General features: G+C 37.5%; 1 protein-coding gene across 1 annotated transcript; it reads left to right on the top strand.

The window, feature by feature from the left end:
- The first annotated feature begins 4,531 nt into the window (after positions 1–4,531).
- Positions 4,532–5,650, top strand: LOC131957713 (neuromedin-U receptor 1-like). The gene has a single exon (XM_059322459.1). The coding sequence runs from the start codon at positions 4,532–4,534 to the stop codon at positions 5,648–5,650; it is 1,119 nt and encodes a 372-aa protein (XP_059178442.1).
- The last annotated feature ends 10,086 nt before the right edge of the window (positions 5,651–15,736 follow it).

The following is a 15,736-nucleotide window of genomic DNA, read 5'->3' as shown; positions in this document are numbered from 1 at the left end:
GGTATTTTGGAATGGTGACAAAATAATATTAAAACAACAAGGATAACAAGAATGGAATAATACACATTTGTAAAGAACTCTGCTGTTTTCTTTTGTAAAAATTGTTTTTATTATAATCTACAAAATATTATAATTTCTTCACATTTTTTCCATTTGGTCAAGTTAATACCACATAACACATTTCATACTCGTTAAGCCAAGGAATGGATTTCTTACAATGAGCTTTATATAATGGATGGACTGTATTTTGTGAACTTTTGACTTGTGACAGTCGACTTTATCCAGCAAATTAATCCAAAAACAAAATATACCTTAAAAGTACGAAATACTTATACGGTTCATTTTCTATTCATGTAGATAACTATTGATCAACCCATTATATATTAAAACAGTTATTTCAAATTGTATATAAACTTAATCGTTCGATGCATGTAGATACCACTGGTTTCTGCACATGAAGTCCCTGAGTCCACACAGCTCTTTTGTGTACCGAGCTGGTGAGTTCTACTTCAATCACCGAATTACATATACTTTTCTGAATCCATTCAGTTCTATTGGGTACCTGTCACTAATTGGGTATGTAAAGATTAAGCACCCATGACCATGGTTGTGATTCAACAATCCCTTTGCGTATTAAAGTACATAATCTACATTCCATGTGTCCGATAATCTCAGTGATTCCTTTACTACGTGGTTTTACAAACGTTATATTATTATACAGATAACGGCTGTTTAATTAACTGTAATAACAGGTTATTTTAGGCAAAATTGTGTGCTTAATAGGCCGATTGACATTTTATTTCAAAGAGTCAAAATCTAATTGTCGTGTTAAAAAATGTAATGAATATAATAGTATAATCAAAGTTTTTCTTACCAAAAAAAAAATTCGACATTCATGTGGTTATTTCACTACAATTGTTTCGTTTTTACGACATTGTCCAATTTTATTCTCCAACGCACACGTGCTTCAACCAATCATTTCACGGCTATCAACGCAGACGACAAATTTGAAAAGCTTCTGACATCTAATAATGTTAACATTACCTCTTATCACAAAGTAAAACATTCTTTCAATTGGAAACTATCACCATTATACACACTCTAAGATGCTCTAATTTAAACTGGTCTGCAATCAGTAATGCTAATGAGCGGAATCAAGGCCACAGTGTTACTTCTGTCGGCTATTTAAATTGAATTGCCATTTATTCGTCTTGAACATAGGATGCATCTTTAGAAGATAGCGCAAGGGCTATTTATCACTCCCCACCCCCTTCCCCCACAACATTTTCCTGGATATATAGAATGGGGCTAAGACTGTATACCACATCTAGCTAGTTACACGAACATTGTTACCTAGCCTCGGAGATACACCGCTACTTAGTAGATACATGAAGTAAAATTAAAGAAATACATTATATGACGGTAAACAAGATTGATGAATTAGAAGAGATCACTTGATTATAAGATGTCCAGTGGATTCAAGTGGATGAGAGGGAGGGGGGGGGTTAAAACTCAAGAGCTAGAGGTTAACATTCTGGTTAACTAGCTACTTATATATATATATATATATATATATATATATATATATATATATATATATATATATATATATATATATATATATATATGCTATTTATCTTATTACGGCCCCAAAAGAATACAATCTTTGCTACTAACCGAAGACTCTACCTGCTTAAAAAAATTAAGATATACACCTATGACTATTTCCTGATATTGTCTAGATATGCGACCATTTTCTAACAGTGAGTTGTAGTCTCTATAGAATTGTCCTTAATAGCCGTCTCTTTTTGTCTATCTTTAATATATGATTCAGTCTACTCTAACGTCTCAGCTAGTAATCTTTTTATTCAGTAATCATGGAGTATAGTTAGCATCCATTGGTCTTAAATATAATACTGTTTGGTTACTGAGACCTAGGACATTCAGAGAAATAATATTAATACGTCTGAAGTTTCAAATAACTAAACTGAAAGTTATCGTTAAAAGAGGCCTCCATGAATTAAAACGATCAGCATGTCGCAATGGTTAGGAAACGTAATGCGATAATCACGACGTTCACAGATCATCCGGTAAATGAAATGTTGTTTTCGGTTTCTAAGTTGACCGAATTAATAGGACCAACAGAGGGGCGAGAGGTGGGGACGGGGGAGAGAGGGTGTAGAGGTAGGGGGAGAGGCACAGAAGTCAACGATTGACGCTAGTGACGCCACTAGATTAAGTAATGTATTTGTTTTTAATTCCATAAAAGCCTCACGTCATTCTGAAATTAATCCAACGTAAACAAACACGAAAACACGAACGACAGGTGAAACTTGATGGAAAAGGCATGTGTATGTCAAGTCCGTGCGTAATTAATTATTTTAATTAATCAGCTACAATCCTAGCATTTCAATAATATAATTACCAACAAGTTTGACATTAAGTAAAATTTAAAAAATAAATGTCGTGTTTTTTATTCCGTTTCGTTTGTTTAGTTATAAACATGCGAAGATTCATGCAGTTGAAACGCCTTTTACTGCAAATGTCAAAATGTTTGATTGGGTTAATTAATAATTATTCACCACCACCTTACAATACCCGCACTTTCACTACTACACCTAGAACTATACGCCTGCACAAAACACTTTTCAATAGCATAAAGGGACATAACTTTTCTTCATGAACTCTCACTTCAAGGGAGACAATTTGAAACCGCACCGGAAGATCGTTGATATGGAAGTTGCCAGGTTTTCCAGACGATGACGTCAGCATCAGGTCGCCAAACGGGCCACTGTTTCCCCACAGTAGCGTGCCATCTGGCAACTCGACTATTACATCAATGGAGGCCACAGCCAGTTGACAGTAGACGCCCGGCTGAGAATAGGCTGCCCCCATGATCTGGCCACTTCCGGGTGATGTCATAACATAATGGAACACATCAATACATCAGGCTGCTGTTTGCGACACTGCAGCATCCACGATTTTAGTTAAGAAACTACAACAACAGTTCATCGTTTTGACTAATAACATCTTCTCTCATTCTGTCTCTTGGGTCCTACATCTGTGTGGAGAGTGGGGGGCTTGATACACAAGCAATATCTGGCTCTGCTCAACATAGAGCCAAGGCTTTGTGCTTGGATTCCCAATTCGAAATCGTCAAATTTGACTATGCAGTCGTATTATACTATATTTTCACAGAAATACTGTCTCCAAAAACGTACGAGCCTAAAACTAGACGAAGAAAATAACCAACGTTTTAGAATTAGAATATCACGGACGTATAAGCTTTATAGCAGCAACATCATAATGCCATATCACAGCATCAATGTTGGTTACCTTAACATACAAACATGCATCAGTTCTTGTTTTAGTATGCGTCTGTTTACTATTTTACACTTGTCACAACGTTTTTATTTTTAACCAAAATTGATTGCAACATTTATATAAAACAGAGAGGAAAAAAAAAACACGCGAAAAATTAAAAAAAATAAAAATTACACAATTAACTCCGGATAGAGATTTGTACTATGTGAGTCGAAATAACTTTCGATTTTCGCCCTAAGCGCTTACCACGCACGATATAACACCGTCTCCCATCGTAAAAATAATCTTCTCGAAAATCCATTTTATGTTAATTATTTTTGTTTTGACTTTCTCCGTCCACATTTTTACGATCGTATTGGGAATTTTTTCTTCTATTTCTACCGCAAAAAATAAATATCTCGAATCGAAAATTGGTAAATTGCTTTTAACGTGGATTACCAAATTCGAGCAAGCGTTGAACCAAAAATGAAACGTTTAAAGTATTCCAAATGTCAGTCGATTACTAATCACGGATAATTTTCAACGATTCCGTTAAAACCAATTTACCATAGATCCGGTTTCAAAACTCTGTTTTCCAATCCAATTTTTTCCCCAAAGACTTTTACATATATTTTAACGTCCTCGTTGAACTGTAATTACTCATCAAACTAAACCCAGACAAAATGGCTAGTAAATTAATTTAAATACTCCACTGTATTAACTTTTGAGATGGTCCGTAAAATTGAGTACTAAATTATGAATTGATTGGCTTAAACGGAGTCTACTAGAGCACGCTCATTATTTTGATCAAGTTTTTTTTCGGTAATTTCCGAAAATTGTAGTTCAAGTCAATGCTCTCAGCCATTACTAGTTCCCCTATCCTCACAAAGTCATTTTTATCGCAATTAGACTTTGGTCTATTTAAACAGTGAAGAAGCTCTCGCCTGCCTACTAGACCAAGCAGATATAGATATTTCGACTTGCAGTATGAATAAACTTATATATCAACTTTCTTCAAGATTAAATGACTGTTCACATACAGATCTTCATATTTATATTTGTAACGGAAGAAATGTATGTTTTTATTGTTGTAGGTATATTTAAAATATATATTTAACCACTTTATAAAAGTTTTCTAAAACTGAATTTAATAAATACTTTTTTTAATGTTTAATATTTCGCGTAAATTTCGAAAAACAATGTGAACGCTGCTTGCGTTAGAAATAGCATGGAGTTGAAAGACTATCACGTGACTGAACGAAGTGACGAAACAACTGGTTTTCCAGCGGGTCGGGTGTTGAAGCCAGCGAACTCCAGCGAAGACGTCGTGATCGAAACCGTGGTCGGCTCGCTGATCAGCGACGAGGAGAAACAAATCTACGAGATCATCACCTTAGTCGTCATCAGCAGCGCCATCGGTCTCTTCGGCATCGCCTCCAACATCATCAACATCATCATCTTCTACAAGCAGGGCCTCAACAACACCGTCAACATCGGCTTCACCGGGCTCGCCATCTCCGACCTCTGCAGCCTCATCACCATCGAGTGGTACTGCATCAGCTTCAACCCCCTCTTCTACAATGCCGACATCATCTTCTTCGCCCCTGAGCTCCAGCATCTCTACGCCGGCTGTCCGCACGGCTGTTTCGCCCGTATCACCGCCTGGGTCACCGTCTACCTCACCGCGGAGAGATGCCTCTGTATTGTCTCACCGCTGAAGGTCAAACAAATACTCACCCCTAAAAGAACCATCATCATCTTAAGCGTCATCTACTTCGTGGTGATGCTTCCTCTTATTCCCGAATACGTCACCGCCTACGGGGGTTATAAATTCTACCCTTTTCTAAACAAAACCCTAATCGGTCTTGTCTTCACTAGCGACCGCTACAAAGTCGACGGTCTCAGCTTCCTCCTCTACGCCATCCTCATGTTCGTCTCTTTCCTCGCCGTTATCATCCTCACCGCCGTCCTCGTCATCAAACTCAAACAAAAAACCGAATGGCGGAAAAAATCCACCTTCGATTCCGCCCAATCAGACAACATCTCCAAAAGAGATAAATCCACTATCAAAATGGTCATCGTCGTCGCCGTCATTCTCATCGTCAACTTCAGTCCCACCGTCGCTTTCTTCACCGGAGTCTTCATTGTGCCCGGGTTTAGCATCACCGGAAAATACCGGAACCTGTTTCTGGTAGCCGCGGCGTTTACGTTTATTTTCGACACTTTGAATTCCAGCGTTAACATCATCTCGTACTACACAATGAGCTCCAAATTTAGACAAACGTTTCATGAGACGTTCTCGTTCGGCCGCGAGTTTACCAGAAAAAACTCAGAAAACGGAAAGTAAACTTATAGCATACTTTTTTTTTTCTGGGGATGTTTACGCGAATGTACACGCTAATTTTTTTTTCTCAAGCAAAAACTGTAACAGGGGTCATCATCTATAAATGAAGTCACGCTTTTCTGACGATTTTTACCTCCCATCCTTTCACACATCGTCACTAACAGCCCCCCCCCCTAAATTAACGTCACACCCCAGCCTAAAACCTCCCTCGAAATTGTAGTTTAATTTTTTATTAAAATACGTTATTTTTCCATAATCTTGTCTGAACTCTGTCAACATTGAGTATTTTAATAAATTCCTATTACAATTTATTAAAACAGTTTTCTAAAACGCGAAATGACGACTATATTCTTTTTCTAACATTGCTTTTTTATAATGCAAAAGTGTGACGTCACACCATCTTAAACCCTTCCCCCCATCATTACACACCGTCACAAAATTACGGACCCCCCTCACCCCTACGAGTGTGACGTCATTTATGGACGACCCCCACATTATGTTTTTAACATTGGTGACATTACGATTAAGAAATGTAGCGCAGTTTTGTTTCTAAGCCCAATTTTAGAAATGTTTGAATTTAAATTATAAAATCAAAACCATATTGTTTTTTTATATTAAGCAAAACTGTAAAAAAAATATTCTTGTCAACTAAAACTATTTTTAAAGACGCATAAAACATATATTCAAGCAAAAAATATATTCATGCAAAATGTATGACAGCTCCTTAAAAAAATACATTTTTTTTTCTAAATTACATTATAAAAATAATATCCCCGTAAGATATATATCTCTGTATAACACATTATCAATCTTTGAAAATGAAAATGATTGGCCTCTATCCTAGCAACGAGAAGTGTGTCGTAATGACATGAACTTCATCAGCCATTCAGATTTATTAAGGTTAAATCTAAGGTAAGAGTCAACACAACCCTGGCATCAACGTAGAAGAAAACAAAAATCGATGGCTCAAGAATTTTTAATGAATGGTTGTGGGGGTCATTAATTTAAATTACCTGGCTTGATTAGTCGCGGGAGTTAAAACGTATACTAGACGTGCTAGAGTATAGTAGGTTTAAATGGAGTTAGGGTGTAGTATTGGGATGAACACGCGGTACATTACTTTGTGTGCTAATGTTGACGTAATACTTGATACTATGGGCATTAACGTAGGCAGGGTAGGGTTAAGGCTAGAGCCCCCACCCCATATACATACTTAACTGAACCCCCAAAGCCAAAATCTGTATCAAGTCAAGCGATATTTTTGGCTACTGCGGGTCTTGCAGTTTTCAATGCTGACCATTTTAAATATTTAGCAAGTAATAAAACCACAAGTTTACGCTTTTAAAATAATTATATATATATATATATATATATATATATATATATATATATATATATATATATATATATATATATAATTTTCCGGCGGGTGGGGGTGGGGGACACTGGTAAAAGTATATATTTACTATACAAATTTCATTTAGTTCGGGAGGGGCACGGGACGGTAGACCCCCCCCCCTCTCCATCCGAAGAGAGCTTAATTTTGATAGTTTGATGTAGTGAAATTCGCAGTTTATCTAAGACCTAATGCTGTACACGATGTCTACCACTAGCTAATGAGTGTAGTCTTAACACCACGTTAAATTTGCGACATGTATACTCTACGTATCTTGGGATAAAAATCGCATCACTAGTTAGTAGAGAAATATTGAAAATATTTTCCCTCAGACATGTGTACTAACTGTCCGGTAGATTTTTTTTTAGACGTGTATTATATACTTGTCGAAAGTGTAAACGCGGTATAACACTCATTTCACCATGCCCCTACACATTTGCCAGATAAATATCAAACAAATCAGCCAAATATAAAAATTTAAAAAAAATTAACACTGCTGTTTCTATTTTCAAGCTATTCTGACGTCACGATATTGTTGCAATGGATTTTTTTAAAAAAAAAAAAAGATGTTTACAAAAACAATGAAAGGGGCGGGGCCTCAACAATGTTTGATTGATGTTTAGCTGGAGCGTGTTTGCTTGTGTGCAACCAGTTATAGATTTCATCCTCAGACGAGATTGTTTGAAAAAAAAAATAAAGTAACATTCGCGTGATTCAGCTTAAAGCTGTTTAAAATAAAATAATTAAAAACGATCTGTTTTGGAATTGTGTTGATTAGAACGCAATTAGCTGTGAGTGTATTCGTTCTCCCTAACAACGAGGGGACCCTGTTTTTGATTTATTTCGTAACGTTAACTTAGATATCTTCAAACTACACATCTAACACCCAACACTTTAGTTCGTAATTGAAGACCTTAGTGCTAAAAGTACTTAAGTCACAAAAACAACATTTTGAGATAAATGAGTTCAAAGATTAAAATTTACTATAAAACTACGTTTTTATATTATTTGTTTGTTTGGAGGAGCAACTTAAATAAATTCTTCAGTATTACTATTTGTTTATAAGATAAAGTTAAACTAGAGGAATAACGATCAATGCTTGGTTTGATTTTCACAAAAATGTGACTTAAGTACTTTTAGCACTAGGCACGAAATTTATTTCGTAACGTTAACTTAGACATCTTCATAATACCCATCTTACACCCAAAACTTTAAAAATACCAGATCGGGCCACAAGATGTAGCACAAATAATATTTACCTTTCAGAGGTGAGAGGTTAATCAAATCATTTTCGTTGTCCGAACGTAAATTAGTGGTTGTTTGCCCATCCATGGGCGAATCTTCTGGATTGCTTGTTGCTTTCCAAGACACCCCCCCCCCCCATCTCCGCCTGTAAAAATAAAATAAAATAATTTACAAATATTTTGCTTATTTATATCTTTATTATATCTTATAGAATTTTCATTTTTTTTCGTGAGATTTCTGTATGCATGTTTGTTTAGCTTTTGAGCAGATATCAGGAAGGTAATGTGGGTGTAAATGAAAAGTAAAGTTCCCATTTTGGACCTGACGGCCCATGGGGCAAGTGAAGTAGAGTTCGCCTGTTTCCGTAACCGCGGCATGTGAAGGGATAGTGTGATGTAGCCGTCTGGAAAAAAAATATTTATCTGTACATCAAAAATCACCCAGTCTATAAACATTCAAAGCTAGATCCGTCTATACCTGTGTCTCAAGCTCTGTAAATAACTTAAAACCTCTTCTTCTGAAGCTGATCTCTCTCTCTCTCTAAAGGGGGCTGACTTTAGATTGGTTACCTCCCATTTAAATTGTAAACTAAAATGTACGTATTCATTCTACAATCGCACTTTATTTGTAATTACATTCGTGAATTATATATATACATATATATATATATATATATATATATATATATATATATATATATATATATATATATATATATATATATATATATAAATGCATATAAGGTGTCGCAATGGGTTGAATTTATACATCCCGTTGTAAATATCTATTTTGTAACGCCGTAGTATCAGCGGCGAGGTTTATTTTAAGCCTATTTAAAAATCAATTCCTTGAGAGTAGAAGGTTGCTTTGAAAAATGATCGCGTTCGCTTTGTCACGTAGCGATTCAAAAACAAATCAAAGAGTCGGCGTGTTTTTCTTTCTACTGTTTCTAGACTCTTTACTTGTGTAGACTCCTGTTGCTTGCCTAAATCCATATCTGGGCTTAAGAGAGTTTTTTTTTCATACACTGAAAACAAGAACAAACAGCATCACTCATGTAGTTGTATTGAATAATATTCAACAAAAGAATGACAAACAAACTCGAGAATTTTGAAGGATGGGCTGTATATGGAAATAAAAAAAATTGATCCCTGCTTGTTTTCGTGAATTCTACGAGTTGATTGCTTATGTTTTGTGTTGTATTGAATCACAGTGTTTTGTTTACATTACGAAGCTTTACCTTGTGAGTTTTTATGTTGTTTATGTTGTTTTATTTTGGCATGTTGATGTTGATGTATGCTTCCTACCCCTGTTTTTTTTTGCGTATCTTTGTGTTCTCTTTCTCTTTTGGACCTTGTAAGAGACTAGCTGGTGTCTTATAAGAGATGTTTCGGAGTATTGAATTTCTGTAATTTTACGTAAAACATGCGAAAACCTTTGGAGGAACAGAGAAAGAACATGGGAAGAACCAAGAAAAATCATTAAAAGCCCATAGGAAATGCTTGCAAAATCCATAAAAAAAAAAAAAAAAAAAAAAAAAAAAAAAAAAAAAAACAACATAAGAAGACAGAAGGAAAAAGACTGTATTGGCCCTACTACACACCAACAGTAAGAAACTCCCCCCTTTCCCCTTTCCACTGTAGTAACAGAAACAGTTGGACTCTACTGCATCTGAATAAACGACCAAATCGTAGCCATCACATTTTGGATCTTCCACACACCCTCAATCTACAACATCTTCTAATCCACTTCATATTGCTATCTTTACCATGAACTCTCCCCAACAAAAAAAAATATTATGTTATAAGGTTTGAGTTTGAATACACTCTATTTATATTTTTATTACACTTCTGCACACTGAATGGAGTTGGGGGGGGGGGGATTACTGTAATTTCATCAGAAAGTATTTTCTAGAGGGTTTTCGTCAACAACAAATATTTTCTATTTCCTAGCCATTACCTTGGTCGGGCTAGTGGGTGATAGGGGTAATGATAGGGATAAGGGAAGCGATGTGGATAATGGATGATGACAGAGATAAGAATAGTGATGTGTATAAGGAGTAATGCTATGGGTAAGGATAGCGCTTTGGCTAAGGGATTAGGACAAGGATAGTGGTGATGAAAAGGATAACGATACACTTAAGGATAGCGATTTGGATAATGGGTGGTGATAGGCGGTGAGGAGAGCAATAACGGTGTGGGTAAGTATAGCGGTTTGGATAAAGGATTAGGCAGGGGTCGGCAACCTTTTGAAGCGGAAGAGCCAAAAGTTACAATTTTCAAAATTGTCCTGGTTTTAAAGAGCCACTAACATTTTTTTTTTATTTCAAATATTTTATTTTTTATTAAGATTATTAGTATTTGTTCAAAGAGCTGGAGAGCCGCATCTTGATATCAAAAGAGCCGCATGCGGCTCGCGAGCCGCAGGTTGCCGACCCCTGGGATAGGGATAAGGATAGCGGTGAGGAAAGGGGTAATGCTATGGAAAAAGAAACCGGTTTAGGTAAAGGATTAGGATAGGGTAAAGATGTAATTGAAGCTAAACTAGGGGTATGGATATGAGTAAGGATAAAGGTAGAAATTAGATTAGTAGTAAAGATAAGGGTGAAACAGAATGGTTGGGATTAGGAAATGAAGAACAGTGGGTGGGGATATATACGCTGATAGGTGGGTTAATAGCTGGGAGTTATTGTAAGAAAAGGTATTAAAAGTGTAAGGTAGTTGTAGTACAGGAGTCAGTCAAGCGTATCGCCATGCCTTGAGTGACATATGAAAGTGCTCTATGTCCAGCCATTCGCTAAAACACTCAACAGCAAATTCAAATCCCTAAATTTTAAAATGGTATCGTAAAGAAATAGAAGGTTACAATACCCTCAAATAATTGAACTTTGTTAAAACAATCCAGCTAAATCTATACTAAACCAAAACAAAACGATATAATTAAATGCGTTAAAAATACATTCAAGCAATTTAGCGACATGCAAAACATGATAACAAATGTATTCTGTGATTCAATAATTTAACAGTGTGTTTATTCAATTTAAAAAAAAAACAAAAACAAACACTGTGTTGACTACAAACCCCGGGTCAGTGAACTGTATTTTACGCTTCATTGCACCCCATGGGACAGCAATCCTACCGGATCCGTTTGTTCAGGTCTAATGGCTTTTCTCACTCCGTACCACCTCACGTCATCGATAGCGCTCCACGCATCGGATAGCATGGGTCGTAATTAGTCCCCACCCCACAATCCCCCCCCCCCCCCCATGCTGACATTTCGAGCCGTGGATTTAAAATATTTAAAACCAGTTTCAGTTACCTTACGGGGGAAAAAAAATACGTCATCGGTAATTAGTTGTCTAATGAACTATGAAAAGGTGCAGGTCGTTGTTTGGGATCCTAATGACGGCAACTAAACGGCACCGGGTATTCCCGATTCTCCAGAAATAGCGTGGAGAAATGACATTTCTGAGTAGAGCTAATGTCTCTTTTTTCATCCGACTACCACACTAATTTACTTGACTTAATCCTTTGAATCCAATGAGGAGCATAGAGCTGAAGCTACACATCTCAATCAGGACTCTCTTTTTGGGCAGCTCTCTTTAGTTGATGCCCACGTAAGGCTAGAAGCCACTCACATTCTACTGCCCTTCTCCAGGTTTGCTTAGTTCGGCTACTTTTTCTTTCACCTAAGGTTTCCAGTTCAACGCTTGCCTCACGATGTTAACCTATTCTATTATCCACTGTCTTTCTACAAGATTGCTTAGTTCGGCCTACTTCTCCATTCCCCTTAGAGTTCCAGCCCAACTGTTGCATGTTTACCTCTTCCTTCCTTAGGAAGTGCACAGTGTTTCTTCCAGACTTTTATCTCCGGGGGGGGGGGGGCACTTGATATTTTCGGGGGAGGGGGGCGGTCAACATTCTCCGGGGGGGGGGGGCGGACACTGGTAAAAGTATATGTTTTCAATTAAAATTCCATTTCGTTCGGGGGGTGGGGGGTAGGAGGTAGACTTTCAACCCCCCCCCCCCCCCCCCACTACCTTTGAAGAGATGCCTGGAAGAAACTCTGGAAATGCGGCCATTAATTTATGGACTCTAATGTTTTGTCCCCAATGCATGTTTCGTTCATAAACTCCTTAGCCCCCCCCCCCCCCTCCCACAAACGAAATGGAATTTATATAGAAAAGATATACATTTAACAATGTGTCTCCCCCCCCCCCCCCCCCGGAAATTTTAGTCCGCCCCCCCCCCCGAATATTTTAACTGCCCCCCCCCCCACCACCCACAAACGAAATGGAATTTATATAGAAAAGATATACTTTTAACAGTGTCACGTCCCCCGGAAATTTTTGTCCGACCCCCGAAAATTTCAAGTGCCCCCCCCCCCCGGAGAAAAAGGCCTGGAAGAAACACTGAATGCCATGACTTTTTTTTTCAAATTATCGTAGTTGTAGAATTGATGCGATTATCTAAATTTTAAACCCACCTCGTTTTTAGAACTAATGCGATGATATTAATTAAAACGATCGCAGTTGTAGAATTAATTCCTCAGTGTAAGCATCGATTCTGTTGGGTGGGCGTGTTCTAATTCAGAGCAAGAGCTTAGATTGGGTGGCTTTTTATGCCATTTGCTACAAAGGTCAAAGGATTGGGGGAAAATCCGATTTTCGCGTCATAAATGCTTTGACGTGATAGATTCCACGGGATATTCCTAGGCTATGACCTTTTGTGAGTCGATTTTCGCCTCACGATGGAGTGATTTGGTTTGAATTGGAACCTTAGTTTGATTTCTAATGCGGCTTATTGATATACGTCAGAATAGGGGATTCGGTGTTTTCATTGTTTTGTTAGTAATAATAATAATAATAACTAGAATACCCGTCATCCGTTGGATAACTGTGGGTTTCGGGGGTCATCCATCAAAAAACATCACGTCTGTCACTCAGAGGCATAGCGACCCTTCCCGGCGCCCGGGGACAAACTTTTCGATTTTAACCCCCCCCCCCCCAAGATTTCAATTTTCAACCCACCCCCCCCCCCTCAAACTTTTGATGTGCAACCCCCCCCACTCAAACTTTCGATTTGAACCCCCCTCAACCTTTCAATTTATTTTTCCAAACCATTTTGGCGCCCCAACATATGTCCCCCCCCCCGCCTTCCCTCCCGCCCCCCCCCTCCTCGCTACGCTACTGCAGTGTCACTTATCGTCACAAAAAACAGACCCCACATTCAAAAATATGTTTCTTATCTTTTAAAAACACCGAAAACACCGATTTCGGACTATCCCTTCATATACTGACGTCACATGTGACCTACTCAACTCTACTTCACCTGCCCAGTGTCCCGCCAAGTCTCAGACAACATGTTTTTATCGTTTAAAAAACGATTCCAGCCGAGCATGTCTCTGACCACACTATCCTTTCATATGCTTAGGACAAAGAAACAGATGAACTCTACTTCACCTGCCCTGTATCCTGCCAAGTTCAGATAGGCAACTTTATCATTCACATCTAAAAAAAAAAATTGAAAAAAAAATATCATTGACATATTGGTCTAGAACCTGTGCCACCCGCATGAGAGCGGACTACGCTACCAACTTAGCTATTTACTCGTGACGTCACAAATGAATTTTTATACTATACTTTGAGTCTCCTTATGCAACTTGATTTACGCGCATAGATCTAGATCTAAGTCTAGTAGTAGTAACTTTCAAATTAAATTTTATCTTAAATTAGCCAAACAAAGATTTATATAAAATAATTAAGGCCTGAAATAGATTCTAGATGTATTAAGGCCTGAAATAGATTCTAGATGTAGAATTTACATTAAGTCTAGATCTAGAATTTACATTGAGTCTAGTGACCTAGATCTAGGCTAGATCTAGATCTAGGCTAGATTCATAACTTTCCTTCGACAGCTGATCTTTAGATCTAGAGAAATTTATTATAAAACTAAATGAAAAAAGACAGTTGAAAATTGATATAAGTGTTGGAACGTAATAAATACAGCAAACGGACGTATTGTTAAAGTTATGACCGACAGAAAATTAGATTTAGAACGCGTTAAACTTTTGAATGGGAACACAATTTTCTTCGATAGACGCCACCATTTTATTTTACTAAAGAGTAAACAAAAAACTGTGACGTCACGGTCCCGCCGAGTGTAGTGGTCGTTCTAAACTTTTTAAAAAAAATAGGGTTACTCTACGTATGAATAAATCAATAAATTAATTAACGTCTTTAAATAAATTTGTGATTAACAGTCTGTCTGCATTAAAAAGTATTCTCTACCTACATACTATTTTACAGCTCTCCAGATAGAGTAGAACATATCACAATACTCGATCGGACAAACAAACAAATAAATATTCAAACATGTAAACAAAGTTGAGTTTTAGTAACTTTATTTTATAACGGTAATAACAATACTGGATTCGGAGATCTTTTTTCACATTATTAAAAAAAAAACACAAAGACATTTTAATAAAATAACAGTTAATTATCGCAACCCTAAACCATAGTTTAACCATAATCTAACCTTGACTCGAACTTAAATTCATTCCACAGCCTTAACTGGGTGAACAGCATAAAAAGAAAGTTAAGAACATATGTATATATATATATATATATATATATATATATATATATATATATATATATATATATATATATATATATTTAAACGATTTACGAGGGTTTAATTAGGCCAGCCCCATAGCATAATTAAAGAGCCCCTGTTAATTATGTGCAAGCGTTTGATCACCATTTATGCCTGCCATGTGTTATGTAGTGTGTCAGTGTAACGTTTTGTTGTAGTTTGTAGCAGGCCATAGCTCCTCACTAAGAGTAGGGCGCGGTATCACAACTACACTCGACGTGTTGGGGATTGTAGCACCCCTTTCTATTACCCCAAACACACACGCCTTAGTTCACTCAGGCATCCCCTCCAGCACACCATAGTTCACTGGGGTACCCACCCCAGCACTCCATAGTTCACTGGGGTACCCACCCCAGCACTCCATAGTTCTTTGATGTACCTACTCCTTGCACTCAGTAATTCTTTGAGGTACCCACTCCTTAAACTCAGTAATTCTTTGAGGTACCCACTCCTTGCACTCCACAATTCTTTGGGGTACCCACTTCCAGCACTCCATAGTTCTTTGAGGTACCCACTCCGCGCACTCCGTGATTCTTTGAGGTACCCACTCCTTGCACTCAGTAGTTCTTTGAGGTACCCACTCCTTGCACTCCGTAATTCTTTGGGGTACCCACTTCCATCACTCCATAGTTCTTTGAGGTACCCACTCCTTGCACTCCGTAATTCTTTGAGGTACCCATCCCCAGCACTCCGTAATTCTTTGAGGTACCCACTCCTTGCACTCCGTAATTCTTTGAGGTACCCATTTCCAGCACTCCATAGCGGACTGATATACCAACCCACAAAATAGTT

The sequence above is a fragment of the Physella acuta genome, unplaced genomic scaffold (assembly GCF_028476545.2).
Source record: "Physella acuta isolate Inbredline_101_S28 unplaced genomic scaffold, ASM2847654v3 ptg001259l, whole genome shotgun sequence".
Classification (NCBI taxonomy): Eukaryota; Metazoa; Mollusca; class Gastropoda; family Physidae; genus Physella; species Physella acuta.
This window is presented reverse-complemented; position numbering and strand designations above follow the sequence as displayed.